At 42.8% G+C, this 14,538-nt stretch overlaps 1 protein-coding gene across 1 annotated transcript in view; it reads left to right on the forward strand.

The window, feature by feature from the left end:
- Window positions 1-10,200, forward strand: part of EFCAB2 (EF-hand calcium binding domain 2) — a 54,541-nt gene extending 44,341 nt beyond the window's left edge. The window contains exons 5-8 of the mRNA XM_006752767.2: window positions 6,823-6,902; window positions 7,732-7,774; window positions 7,875-7,941; window positions 10,039-10,200. Coding sequence (XP_006752830.1) covers window positions 6,823-6,902; window positions 7,732-7,774; window positions 7,875-7,941; window positions 10,039-10,154 — 306 coding nt within the window. The 3' untranslated portion in view covers window positions 10,155-10,200. The remainder of the gene's footprint in view (window positions 1-6,822; window positions 6,903-7,731; window positions 7,775-7,874; window positions 7,942-10,038) is intronic.
- Window positions 10,201-14,538: the final 4,338 nt, after the last annotated feature.

Consider the following 14,538-nt stretch of genomic DNA (forward strand, 5'->3'; position numbering starts at 1 on the left):
ACCAGAATCAAAACAATTCTTCCACACTGTTATCTAATTTTTAAAAACTAACATTTCAAAAAGGAAACCCTGTCATACAACAACATGGATGAATTTGAAGATATTATGCTGTGTGAAATCTGCTAGTCACAAAAAAGGCATATACGTCCCGATTCCATTTATGTAGGCAGACTCTTAAGAACAAAGTCTTTCTGTTGAAGGTGCATTGAGTTCGAATACAATTGCTTTATAAAATGTAAAAATGAACAGTGATATTTAAAAATTAACACGTTATTATATATGTGATTCTGAGTGTATCTGTGGACCTAATATGTTTATATATTCAAATTGACCAGAATTCCTTCAGGGAATTTTCTCATTAGGGAGAATGAGGATCACTCTTTATTCATCTCTCTATTCAGATCTATATTGTTAGTAACCATGGCTCCCTTGCTTAAACCAAATCTCAACCCAGGATGAAGCTTTCCTCCCAGCTATTGCATGCAACAGAGTTTCAAACAATTGCTTTTGGTGTAGATGGATGGAAGAGGACCTGGTGGTGACCATGGCTCCAACACCTGTTGCCTCTGCCACGTAGGCGAGGACACCACTGAGGGTAGGAGGACACTCAGGCCCAGGTGGAGAGAAGCTGACACTGAAGGACATGAAACACTTGGTGCAGCGGAGCCCCTCAGGCCCCCTGCCACTCCTAGAGGATAAAATGGGGAAGTTAAAGGCTTGATGGCCACTGATTCCCTCACAGCTCCAAATTGTAGAGACTCACAGTTGGAAGGGACCTTATCAATGACCTGATTTAGCCACCTGTTAATTCTTGGAATCTGATGGTTCAGTCATTTTTAAAAATATATACTTCTAATAATAAGAAAGGGACTTAAAACCCTAAAGAATCTCATATCCTAATTTTTGCACAACAGCCTCTGGAATTTTTAGAGTAAATTATTTTTCTAAAATAGGCAGATTTACAAATTTCATATGATAGTTTTGAGAAATGTCAATGAATTTTTATTATTGTATCCAAGGTAGAGAAATATTTTTTAAATTATATTTATGGTTTGTTTTGAAACATGATTTATGTTAAGATTTTCATATGTGGTATTTAGAGTTTAACTTGAAATATCTTGTGGTTGTCATATTTTTACTACAAATAGTTAATTCATTTGCATATCTTATTTGGTGACCTGGAACTTGTTGAAATGGAGGTGCTTAATAAACCATCTTAACTACTGATATTATCTTGCTTTCATGAAGCATGAAATAGTTCAGTTTATTGACTGATCGTTGTGTCACTGGGGAGAAATGAATTTCCACTGTGTGTTTTATTGTACCTGTTCGGTGAGTTCAGCATTAGAATAAATAAGGCTTTAATGAGAAGAGAGATGGCTGCTGATTTCACTGTGGGAAGGGGAGCAAAGAGCTCTGGGCTGTGGTCCCTCCAAAACACCGGCGCCGGTGAGGACCAGATGGGCACTTCACCTCCCTTGTACCCTCAGATGCAAAATAGATGAAGAAAATGGACTTATACCAAAGGAGAGTGAGAAGCAGTATTTGCCTCATGCTTTGAGACTTAGATATGTGCTGTTATATATTAAAATCCCACGATATTTACATATTTATTGAGACTCCTTCATATTGGGCAAGAGGATGGAAAGAGACTGAGGAATATCTGAAGGTACTGGGTAGCCTCTTCTTGTGGCCGGCGGAGCAGTGGCTTTTCCTCTGGGCACTACTCCCATCATTCTTCGGAGGAGGAGAAGTCGGGTTGGTGTGTCAGGGCCTTGGTCTCCCGGCGAACATCTGCTCACACTATTAAGATGAATTCACTATACATGGTTTGTGGAGGCTATGCTGGGGGATCTTCTGCAAAGAGGTTTTAATACATTTGCATTCATAAATGCTGTCTATATTACTTTCCCATCATTAACTCCTTTTCAGCACATTAGCCTTTTCTTAGGTGAAACAAACTAGATTTTGCCTCATGTTTGCAATAGCAAGATATATTTGCTTTGTTTATTTTTGCCTTTTGAAGAGGAGGGATGTGTTTGGTGGCTGCCTTTTACTCTCCTTGTATCATTCCAACGAGGCAGGTAAGGAAACAGTGGAGGTGGAGGCCTCATTGCTAATGCACATACCCTGTCCACTAGGCACAGGTCCAGGGACGAGGGACAGGCTGGTAGATATGCCCAGCAATTTAACACATTCTCACCACATTCCATGCTGCACTGTATGGTTGGGAGGCAGAAACAGTTAGGTCTGTATGGTGAGCCAAGGAGGATGTGTCTGAAATTTTAGCACCAGAAATTGATTCTTTCAGGAGGAGGTGTCATTGCATGAAATAGAACCAAAAGTGTGTTCACTGTTGACAGAAATAATCTATAATAATAAAAGCATAAAATGCTAATTAGACCGGACAGATGAACGACCTTCTGGACAAAGCCGCGGCGGCCATGGCGGCTGCGAGGGCTGAGGGCAGCTGTGAGGGCTGAGGCTGGCCATGGCAGCGGCTGGCAGCAGCAGGGTGATAGGAGCGGTGCCTTCCCCTGATTGGCCTGGTCACCTCCTACAGAGGGAGGCCAGAGTGCGGCTTAGGCCCCCTCCCTGTGGGCAGCGGGCCTAAGCCATCAGTAGGACATCCCCTGAGGGCTCCTGGACTGTGAGAGGGCGCAGGCCGGGCTGAGGGACCCCTCCCCCCGCCCCATGCACAAATTTTTGTGCACTGGGCCTCTAGTGATTGTAATAGAATCTCAAGGTTGACAAAGCACCTTCATGGCATTGCGTGAAACCTTCACAACAGCCATGTTCTCCCTGAATTACAAACAAGGACATGAAGCTGGGGATGAATTTAATCAGAATATTTTAAACTAGCTGTGGCCTAACATGATGACTACATTGTTATATTTTTCTATGAAGAGGCAACATCATTTTTTAAAGACTCTAAGCCATATCAAAGTGAAGTGATTTCCCCAGCATGACTTTGCTGATAGTGAAGAAATGGCAATGAATTCCTAGTCTTCAAACTTGTCTGCTGTAAGTTAGGGAATCTTTCTTGACTTCATTATAAGTTGGTTAATTGAGTTTTCTGCTGAGAAAGTAGGTCTGAAATGTATCATTTTCTCTACCAAGTCTGTAAAATCAATTCTAAATTTTGACTATCTGCTTTGCTAATCTCCAGTAGATGAGTAAGGAATTATGCTTGATGACAGTGATTCAGAGTCTTTGGATTAAAATGTGCCATGCATAGTTAGTAAGTAAATATTTCTCACAGTTCCAGGTCAGGAGTCTGAAGTTAAGGCGTCAGCAGGCTTGGTGCTGCTATGAGGGGAGGACCTGTTCCAGGCCTTTCCCCTGGCTCGTGCATGACTATCTCTATGTTCACGTGGTGCTCTTCCTATGTACATGCCTATGTGTCCACATTTTCCCTTTTTATAAGGCTGCCAGCCATAGAGGTTTAGGCCCTACTCCAGTGACCTCATTTTACTTTGATTACCTCTGCAAGTACCCTATCTCCAAAACAGTTACATAGAACTTCAACCTATGGATTTTGGGAGGACACAATTCAACCCCAAATACTCCCTCTTACTCTTCATCTCTCTATCTTTATCACTATCTCTGTATGCTTACTATATGTGTATATGTACATATTATATTTGTGTGTTTATATATATGGTTCAGTATTTGATATATTTCTATTAAATCTTAAAGGCATTGCAATACATGGCATTTAAATAATCATTGAGCCATCACTGGATAACAAACATATCTAGAAAGTAGTATATTTATATTATCTTACTAATGACCTCATAAATTAGCTATTATGCACCAGAAGTAATAGAACCTGTCTTAGCCTCCCATATCTCACACCTGCTTCTAGATTCTCAGAAGGGCTACTCTACTTTGCTCCTTGTTTCTCTCCTATGATAAAGGAATAGACCATCTCTTTAAAATGCCTTTTAGATAAACTAATGGAATCCAAATAAAGCATGGAGTTTAGTGAATAATTGTGTATCAATATTGGTTCATTAGCTGTGACAATGAACCAATATGTACTATAGTAATGCAAGGGTTGACAATAGGGGAAACTGGGTGGGAGGAATATGGGAAATCTATATCTCTTTTCTGTAAATCTAAAACTAAAAGGCTTATTTGAACCTTTTATAATATAAAATAGTGTTTGATATATAAAACAGTCTATTTTAGTGAATTTAGAGTCATCATATATCTGTTTTATGCCATTGCTCATGGATCTTTTTGTATAAAAAATGGGTAAGATGTGGCCTCCAGGGGACAGTGTTGGGTCATAGACAGATTCTCACAATCTGCCCAAGTTGAAGATGAACTTACTTTTCCTTCATTTTGAGCTACATGGCTTTTATTCATTATCCCTCTGTTTAAAAAGCCAAAGAAAATTTATGCCTCTTCTGCTATCCTGATTGGTTGGAGATCTGCTTTCACTTATTATTTTTGTGCAACGTTGGCTCCACACTGATCTGTCAGGCCAGAATGAACCGCAGAATTTTCACCCTAGTGTTCAGTGTTCAGAGCACCAAGGGCTCCTGGAGGTGGTATGGAAGCTGGAGTGGGTGCAAGTGGGGCTTTGTTAGCTAATGTCATGTGTTTGTGAATTCTCATGTAGTGGAGGGTGTGCTGTAGAGCTGAACTCCATCTGGAAAAACTACAAACGGTTTGTCGATTGGTGAGGATGCTCGTGAAATAAAGTGGGGTCTCTCTTTCACAGTTGAGACTATTTGCTCTACAGTGGTTTGTTGGGGGTGGAGGGAAGGAAAGCAAACCATTGCTCTGGAGTAGATTTCTTTTTAAAAAAATATATATTTTATTGATATTTTCAAGAGAGGAAGGGAGAGGGATAGAGAGTTAGAAACATCGATGAGAGAGAAACATCCATCAGCTGCCTCTTGCACACTCCCTACTGGGGATGTGCCCGCAACCAAGGTACATGCCCTTCACCGGACTCGAACCTGGGACCCTTCAGTCCACAGGCCGACGCTCCATCCACTGAGCCAAACTGGTTAGGGCAAGGAGTAGATTTCTTGAGGAACCAGAATAGCAACTCAATATTTTACTTTAAAAATTATCCCTCCAAAGGTAGTCTCTTGAGATGGATGTTTTATTTTTAAGAAGCTCCTGGGTTTGGGAATCAGGGTGTGACCCATTCAAGCACATCAGGGCCATGTGGACATTCATTTGCAAAACGCTCGCCTTGGACCTAGAGGCAGCTGAAGACAATTGGCCATGTATGATGGGCTTAGAAACACCTCATTCCGTCATTAGACGGAAGACATATTCTGCCAATAGTGGAATCTAAGGACTCCACTCATACTAGGCGAGGATCTAGTATAAACATTAAACAAATAGTGGTCATTCGGAAGACAGTGTGTTCCATGTAGCAGCAGCCTATAGATTTCTTATTTTTGTTCAAAGAATAAATCTGTTAAAAGCTCTTCTGTTGAGTTGGGATTTATGAGCCTTTTAATAGGATTTTTGAAAGGCAGTGGAAAATTTACAGCTCCTGGTAAATAGCCTGACATGAAAGTTAAGATCGATGGTGTTTTGTTCAGCCACCATCACAGTTGAACCTAAGGGCAAGAGTCTTTCTCATTCTCATCTAACAGCACTGGGTACCAAACACTCACTTTCCAGGTGTAGTGTTCTCCTAACTAGTATCGGTAGAACAAAGTTCTGTTGACCATCTAGGTATTTTTTTTAATATATATTTTTTTATTGATTTCAGAGAGGAAGGGAGAGGAATAGAGAGATAGAAACACCAATGATGATAATCATTGATTGGCTGCCTCCTGCACACCCTCCGCCCCTCACTGGGGATCGAGCCCACAACCCAGGCATGTGCCCTTGACTGGAATCGAACCTGGGACCATTCAGTCTGCAGGCTGATGCTCCATCCACTGAGCCACACCAGCGAGGGCGACCATCTAGGTGTTTAATAGTTATTTTACAGTGACTCAATACATGGTCATTGAGATCATGATTGGTCCCCTAACCTGGCCCCTTATGCAGTGTTCCTTCTCTCAGGGGAAACATCAATCCATCCCATTTGTGCAAGTTAGAATCCTATGAGTTGTCCTCGACTCTTCTCTTGTTTCCTCATCCTTGCCCACCAGGTCCTATTGATTTTACTTCTGGAGTAGTTTTTGATACCATCTACTTCTCTCTCCATGGCTACCAGTCTAACCCAAACCCTTAGATTTATTGCTACAGACGCCACCTTACCCACAACCAGTGTATCTTTCAGACATACGTCAGTGATTTCTCATTGGCCTTAGGATAACAACCGAAGTCACTTTCATAGACAGTAACGCCCTGCAAGGTCTGATCCCTGTCTCTGCAGTCTCATCTGGAAACATTCTCCTCACTCCCTAGCTTCAGCCTCCTGGCCTCCAAGGCGTCACATCACACAGGTCTTAGTGCATGTAATTTCCTCTTCCTGGGAGTCTCTTCACTGCAGTCTTTGATGACTTTCTACTCACCCTTTACTCATCAGCTCCAGGGTGATTTCCTCATGAATGCCTTTCCTGGTCTCCTGGCTAAGAAAAGTTTCCTTTGTTCTGTGCTCTAATAGGCTCATGCCCCTTGACTTCATTGTTCATACATAAACTTATAATTAGACACTCAGCTGTGTTGTTTTTTGGTTAATATACGTCCCCACTACCAGAATATAAACTCTGGGAGTAGGGACTATGCCCAAGGATGCTCGTTATCAAATCCCCAACACTTGGCACAGTGCTTGGGAAAAGTAGCTGCTCAATGTTTTTGTTGAATGAATAAGTGACTTTTTTATTGAATGTTTAGGTAGAGGAAGAAGAACCCACTGGGTACATTCGATTTGAAAAATTTCTTCCAGTGATGACCAATATACTAGTGGAGAAAAGGTAAGGAAGTAAGTGCAATGGTAAAGTAATGACTATAATTACAGTAATTGCAAATTGGTTTTTTTTTCACTTCATATATTATCATCACCCAGTATTTTCCCAGGATTGCTTTCTTCTAACTTTTCACTATACTCTGCTAGTTGGTATTTATTTAAAAATATCAATCACTTCAGTATTAATCTAATAATCAAAGTGTAATTAAAGGGCAAATAAGCTACAAAAAGCATAAGTCAACAACATTCTTATTATTTTGAATTATCAATGATAAATAAGAATTAACCCTAATTATTTTTCTTGAGAAAAAGTAGCATTATCTTAGTATATTTGGTTTATTATAAAAATTTTGTTCTGCCCCAACCGGTTTGGCTCAGTGGATAGAGCGTCGGCCTGCGGACTGAAAGGTCCAAGGTTCGATTCCAGCCAAGGGCATGTACCTTGGTTGCGGGCACATCCCCAGTAGGGAGTGTGCAGGAGGCAGCTGATTGATGTTTCTCTCTCATCGATGTTTCTAACTCTCTATCCCTCTCCCTTCCTCTCTGTAAAAAAATCAATAAAATATATTTAAAAAAATTTTGTTCCAAGATAAATTGATTTCTATGATGATAAAAAAATTAATAGGTAACATTAAACATGCCAGTGATTTTGAACTATTTCCCGTGGATGTGGAATGCTTCCAACTTTCATATCTAGAAACCAAAAAAGAGTTCAGTGAAGGAAGCATTATTTTTCTAGTATGTTAGCAGTGTTTGTTTTATTTTATGTGATCATTTATTATGTAGAGCCTGAGCTAAATACTGTGGTATTTACATCTTTTTTTTGCATAACTTAGATACAGACCAATTCCAGAAGAAATCCTTCTTCAAGCTTTTGAGGTATGTAAGCTCCAGATTTTTATATATATATATATATATATGAAAAATTCATCATGTAGAATTTATTCATCAAATAAAAAATTTAATTTCTGTCTTCTAGGTATTAGATCCAACTAAACGTGGATTTCTTTCTAAGGAAGAACTGATCAAGTATATGACTGAAGAAGGTAAGAATTATTTAATACATATCTTGTAACAGTGACTTATTTAAGTGGTTAACAATTATGCAAAAATTCTAGGGGATACTTTAAAATCAGTCATTCTGGTTAAAAAGTTATTTACTATTCCTATTATTTTGGTATTGGGATGGTTTCTGTTTAGTAGTAGGTAAGAGGAAAAGGGTATGTAGTAAGGGGAGATGGATTTTTGCCTTTATAGGACTTCATTAAAGTATAATGATACTTCTATAAATTGAAGGCTTTCCATTCACTTAGAGTATTCCCAGAATAAAAGGTATGCCACCTAGAAAACATGAACTATTGAAAATTTTCAGTTTTTTATGCTCATGGAACCAAAGATTCTTGCTTTGAACTTGAACTGTACACACACACACACACACACACACAGACTTATACATAATATCTCTACACCACATAAGCCAACACATTTCCTGTAGGAATTCTCTTTGCTTAGGCTGGTATGTCAATTTGTTTTTTCTGAATGTCAGTAGCCTAATGGGCATTCTCTTGGCTATTCTCATATTGGTCATCTCCCCTTTTCCCATGCAAAGTTGTTAGAGTTCTATCTCCTTTGCTCAATTTACTGGTTCACAGATTGAATCCTGATTCAGAGTTTCTCATCACATGATACAAAATAAAAAATACAAGTAATTTTGCGTAGGAAAGACTAGCACACGTAGTTCTCGTCTATTAGTATTCTTTTAAGGACTTATTGTGCCCATCAAAGTTTATTGGTAGCATATTTAGTATTTAACAATCAGGCATAAGATTCAGAATTTGTCCTTTTAAGCATTTCAGGTAGTCTTTCTTTCTTTTTTTGTTAATACTCATCTGAGAATATTTCATCCATTGATTTTTAGAGAGAGTAGAAGGGAGGAAGGGAGTAGGAGAGAAAGAGAGAGAAACTTTGATGTGAGAGAGACACATCAATTGGTTGCTCTTGGGGCTGGGGATCGAACCTGTAACCCAGGTAGGTGCCCTTGACAGGGAATCAAACCCTTGCGTGCGCGGGCCCTTGCTCTAACCACCGAGCAACACTGGCCAGGGCAGGTATTCTTTTTTTCTTATGGATGTAAGTATGATTTCAAAAGAACTCAGTACATTCCCTTTGTTTGATAACACCATCATCATTATCATCAAAATCCCCACTTGAATAATTCCTGGATTATTAAATGAATTCCAATTTAGAAAGCATTGTTTGTAGAGGCAGGTGACTTAAGCTCAGAAGGCAGGTGATCCCCAGGCCTAGGTGACTTACCTGCTTGCATAAGACTCTACAGGTAAGGTGACAGTTTGGATATTTCTGTATTTTTGTTTAAGATCAGGACAAAGCTTTTCTTAAACAGTCGACAGCCTTTCCAACATTCTTCCTGAGTTGGCTTCTCATCTTGTTAAAACCAATATCCAAGATGGCCCTCAGCCCTCAGCCCTCAGCCCTCAGCTGTTACCTGAATCTGACTAAAGCCCACAGATTCTCTCTCCACCTTCTGGTTTCCTTTGACAGCAACACTGGACAAAACTGTGAGAAACAGAAAGGAGTGCTTTGAGCGCCTGCTGGATGGCATCTGCCACTGGGGCACCTGCCATCACCGCGTTGGCCAGACCTGGTTAGGGGATATTCAGAGATATAATTGTTACAGTTCCAAGTCTCCGTCATCTGCTCTTCAGCAGTTTGTAAAGCAACCATTGAATCCTCTCTTCACACTCTCACTAACCATAGAAATTAGCCTCCCTATGAAACCGGGACTTCAGGTTACTCCTTGGGCAATTTCAATAGTTTTAATTTAAGTAAATAAACAGCCTTATTCATGATGTCGTGATGGCCTCTGCTATTTTGACTGGAATGATAGATTCCAAGGTTGCTTGAGCTATGACATCTGCAAGGTAAAGTAAGTCCCAACCCTGCCCGGGGTGCAGCAGCATGCTCTCTGGGCCCCTGGACTGTCCTGGCGGGTGGCTCTCGGCCCCAGGGAGAGCAACACGACGGGGCTGATGGGGTCCCGTGGCAGGGAAGCTGGCAGTGGAAAGAGAAAGAAACGCACCAGAGGGTTGTGAATGATGAGTTTCCCTTCTTGTTCCTGCCAGGTGAGCCCTTTTCTCAGGAGGAAATGGAAGAAATGCTGTCTGCTGCAATTGGCCCAGAATCGAATTTCATTCATTACAGGGACTACATAACCATGATGGTGATAGATGAAAATTAAACACTATGAAGGCTTACTTTCTAATTGAAAGGATAATTTTTAAAAATTGCTTATCTTTGTTCATTTCACATTATATCTTACAATTCTTTAATATGCTAGTCAATTTCTCATGACAACTATTTGGAGATATTCTATTTTTTAAAAGATGATCATAACAATTTAAAACAAGTTTATTTGGTATGTCTTGCATTGTGGGATGACAAATTGCTAATTATTTAAAAACTATTCTTAAAACACTTTAACATTATCCATGGATGGTTGTTAATTTTCTGCAATAAAATCTAGGTTACCTTCCAATGAGTTAAGCTGACAAAATGGGAAATGCCTGGAATGACCGTAGGTTTGGCATGTAAGGGTCTGGGGAGGGAGCAGCGTGACCACAAATGGAAACTGAGTAGCATCGTGATGAAAGCTCCTTTTTAGAACCACACGAAGCACTCCAGCAATCTGAATGTGGAAGCGAGGTATGAAAGTGAATATTAATAATCAATTCCTAATGAATGCCAATTACGGATCTCATTTGAGATGATGATAACTTACTAGTAGTGTAAAAATGTAAATGTGCTGATCCAGGGTGCGTCACCACTTGCGGAAGAGCTAAAGGAGCTGAGATAATTGAATCCAGAGAAAAGAAGACTGAATGGAATTCGCTCATGTAAGGAAGTGGCAATTATCTCCCCGTCTTTAGAATGCGCACCTCTTCAGACTACCTGTTGTGAGCGTATGGCGCTGATGCTGGGTGGGAGCACGGAGAGATCGCATGCTGTGCGGGAGGGGCGGCTGTGAAAGGGCAGGGTACAGTTACCGAGCACAAGGAGTCACAGCGGAATCGGCGCAGGACTACAGGCAAAGGGAAAATCACGTCAGGAAAATTAATAATCTCCCATAGCCTGTATGTGCTACACACACACACACACACACACACACACACACGCACACACACACCCCTCTAGTTAAAGATGCTGCACCACTACATGTGTGTAGGTACATATAAGCATTTCATGTTGCCTGTGATCTGCTAGTGTCCGAGACTCTCACTGTTCTTTCATTCAGGGAGAAGTCACTGAGTACTACTGGGTCATGTGTCGGAGCTGGTGTTGCAGTCACAGTTCGGTGAGGGGACCTGCAGGTCAGCCAGCAGCCGCATTCCGAGGGGCACATTCAGGGGCTGTGGACGCACCTACGAGGGCAGCTGACAGCCTGGCGGGAGCTCACTGGGAGACGAAAGACTGTTGTGAGTAGAGGGCTTCCAGAACCGGTAGCACCGGACTGAACACCAGCCATCACCTAAGTGGTGGCCGGGCGCAGGGCATGTCAGCCGGGGACCCGCAAGCACAGAACCCCCAGACGTGTCATGAAGCATGTGTCATGGAGCGGTCTAGGAACTGAAAGTACTTCTCGTGTCTGGTGTGTGTGAGATTTGAAAGTCGTGTGAGAGAGATGAAATTGGAATGGTGAACAGGAGCTGTGTCGTTAAGGATATTAGGTTAGCCGTACAGTTGGGGTGTTAGTGTTAGAGTTTGGACCTTTTTTTGAAGCTCATAGAGAAAGAAAGATTATTTGTAAATAGCACAGAAAGTAGACGTGAAGGGTCAAGACTAGGTGGATGGGAAAATCAAGGATGAGCCCCAGGTCTCTGCTTGGACAGAGGGTGGATGGTAGTGTCATTTACTCAGTAAGAAACCCAAGAAGCCAGGCGGGTTGGTAGGCAAAGTGATGTTTGGTGTGGACGTCGTGGGGTTGAGGAGCTAGTGACACACTCTGGGGAGAAATCCAGTAATCAGTTGGATCAGGAGAATGGTGACGTCATGTTCTTCCAGGCTGTCTCAGGATTGGTGCCCCCAGGCCTCCTCCTAGAACTCTTCAGAAGTTCTGGCTGATGTCAGACTTCACGCCCAGTCTCAGGAAGGAGTCACAAGGGTTAGCTTTATGGAATATGATTAATTTTTCATCTTTAGCAAAAATTCGTTGTTTTTTTAAAGGCCATCAAAAAAGTACAACACAGCCGTCCATAGAAATTTCACTTTATCTCCTAGTTGCAGAATAAAGGTAGCATATTTGCACAGGGAACATTTTTCTTTGTACTCAGACCACTTCGGTTCAGATTTTGTCCCTCATTCACCTACTCAGCCCTCAAGATCCAGTCTAAGGCAGCGTGGCCCTGGCCTGGCAGGAGGTCGCTTGGTGCAGAGTTCTCATATCCGTGTGACCCGGTTTCTGCAGAGCCCGCTCTGCCCCGGCTCTGGGCCTTGGGAAGGACAGCTGGCTCCCACACCTCTGGGCAGGGAGCTGCAGGGCTCAGCCTGGAGACCCTCGCCTCCACCCGGCTTTGCCAGCGACTCACTGGGTCAGGTGCTTCCCTCCTGTGCTCCTCTGTCTGGCCCAGCTTCAGTCTTCTCCCTCCTCCAGGAGCAGTGCCATTTAGTCCCCTTTGCGTGCACCCAACGTCCAAGTGGCAAACGCTGAGGGACAGAAAGAATGTCGAGCGGGCAGGCTGTGCGACGGTCACGGGCAGGACCGTTCCGTGGAGCCGAGTGCGGGTAGGTCTCTCTCCTTCCTGCTGTCCTCCCCCTCCCGCCTTCAGAACTGCTTGCTGCCAGCTAAGGACCCGTGTTGGTGCAGCCAGCTCCTTGTAGAATATCGGGGTCACTGCACTGCTCCTGAGGGAAGCTCAAATCCGCAGCCAGCATCCGGGGTGCACATGCCCCGCACGTGCCAGGTGTGGTGGCTGGCTCCGTGGCCTGCGCGTTTCAGGAGCGCGCTTACCAGTCATCTACTTCAGAGGCACCTGGGCAGGTGGTGGTTAAAATTCCAGACTCCAGCCCCTAGACCAGTCCCCGGGGTGGGGCCCAGGAACCCGCGTGTTCCTCAGGGGAGTGTTGTGCACACAGCAATGTAAGAACACTGTCCAGGACGGTAGAATAGGGGGAGGGGGCATTTGGAGCTGGGTTCTGCCACTTACTGGTCAGGCGACTGGCACCGATGCTTAATGCTGCGTCTCTGTGTCTTAATTCGTAAAGTGGAAAGAACACCTACCTTACAGGGCTGGCGTGAAAACTAAATGAGGGAATAAAAGTGGAAGTTCTTTAACATGTGATTATTTGTAGGAAAGCAGCTAGGTAAGAAGGGAGGAAGGAGGGAGGGATGAAGAGGAAGGAAAGGGGAGTGGGGACAGGGAGGGAGAGACGGAGGCGAGGCTTGCTATCTGGGGTGGGCAGGCAGAGGGTGGCAGAGCAGGTAGGTAATAACTACTCATCTTGGAATGAGGGCGGTGAGCCGCCTGAGGTACTGGTGGGGAGATGCCAGGTTTGCTACCAGGGTGCTGTTAATTACAGACTGTAAAGTCTATTTCTAGAATGCGAAATTAGGAGGTGTTTGTCTTTTATAAGAAATTGGGCTAAGACACATAGCATAAAATTTATCACCTTAACCACTTTTAAAGGTACAGTTGGGAATAGGTCTCAGAACATTCTCATCCTGCAGCTCTGAGGTGCTGCACCCAGGGAACAAGTCCCCTGCCCCTGCCCCATCTCCCAGCAGCCACCACCCACCTCCTGCTCCCGCAAGTCTGGCTTCTCTAGGAACCTCACAAGTGGAATCGATAGTGTTTGCCTTTTGTGACTGGCTTATTCCCTTTGCACAGTGTCCTCAGGGCTCATCCATGGTGTAGCACGTGACAGGAATTCCTTCCTTTAAAGCTGGGTAATATTCCATTGTTGGCTCGAGCACATTTTGTTTACCTATTCGTCATCCATTCGTGGGCATTTGGTTTGCTTTCCCTCTTGGCTATTGTGACTAATGCTACTAAGAACGCGGGAATACATCTTTGAGGCCCTGCTCTCAGTTCTGTTGGATACTTACCCAGACGTGAGATCGCTGCATCTTTCTTCTTTTTAAAAAATTGCCTATCAGTCACAGTGCTTTTAGAGCCGCATGAATTATTCACTGCCCCCTGGAGCAAACTCTCTCATCCATTTGTGGAAATGGTATTTTGTTTTTCTAAACTCACCAGGTTGAAATGTTGAGGCAACTTGCCATTTAGATGGGAGGTTAGCTAGACTAGCACGTCTAAAATTCAGGACAGTTTTACACAAGGGGCTCTGCAGAGCGCCGGGTGGCCCCTGGTACTGCCAGCAAGTCTTTTGTCCTCAGTCAGAAACCTTGAACCAGCTTCTCACCATTGATGACTAAATTCCTGACATTTATTAAAGTGTCAAGGTTTGTTTGTGTTCTGAATGCTTAGTTTTTAAATGTCCTGCTAAAGGTGTTGGCTCCGTTCTAAGCCTGGTCTCCAACTCAAGACGTGATATTTACTTAGGCAAAAGTCATTATTAGTGACAGTAAAGGTACATATATTTTCCAACTAGTATTCTTTTTTAAATAA

The sequence above is a fragment of the Myotis davidii genome, unplaced genomic scaffold (assembly GCF_000327345.1).
Source record: "Myotis davidii unplaced genomic scaffold, ASM32734v1 scaffold510, whole genome shotgun sequence".
In the NCBI taxonomy this organism is placed as follows: domain Eukaryota; kingdom Metazoa; phylum Chordata; class Mammalia; order Chiroptera; family Vespertilionidae; genus Myotis; species Myotis davidii.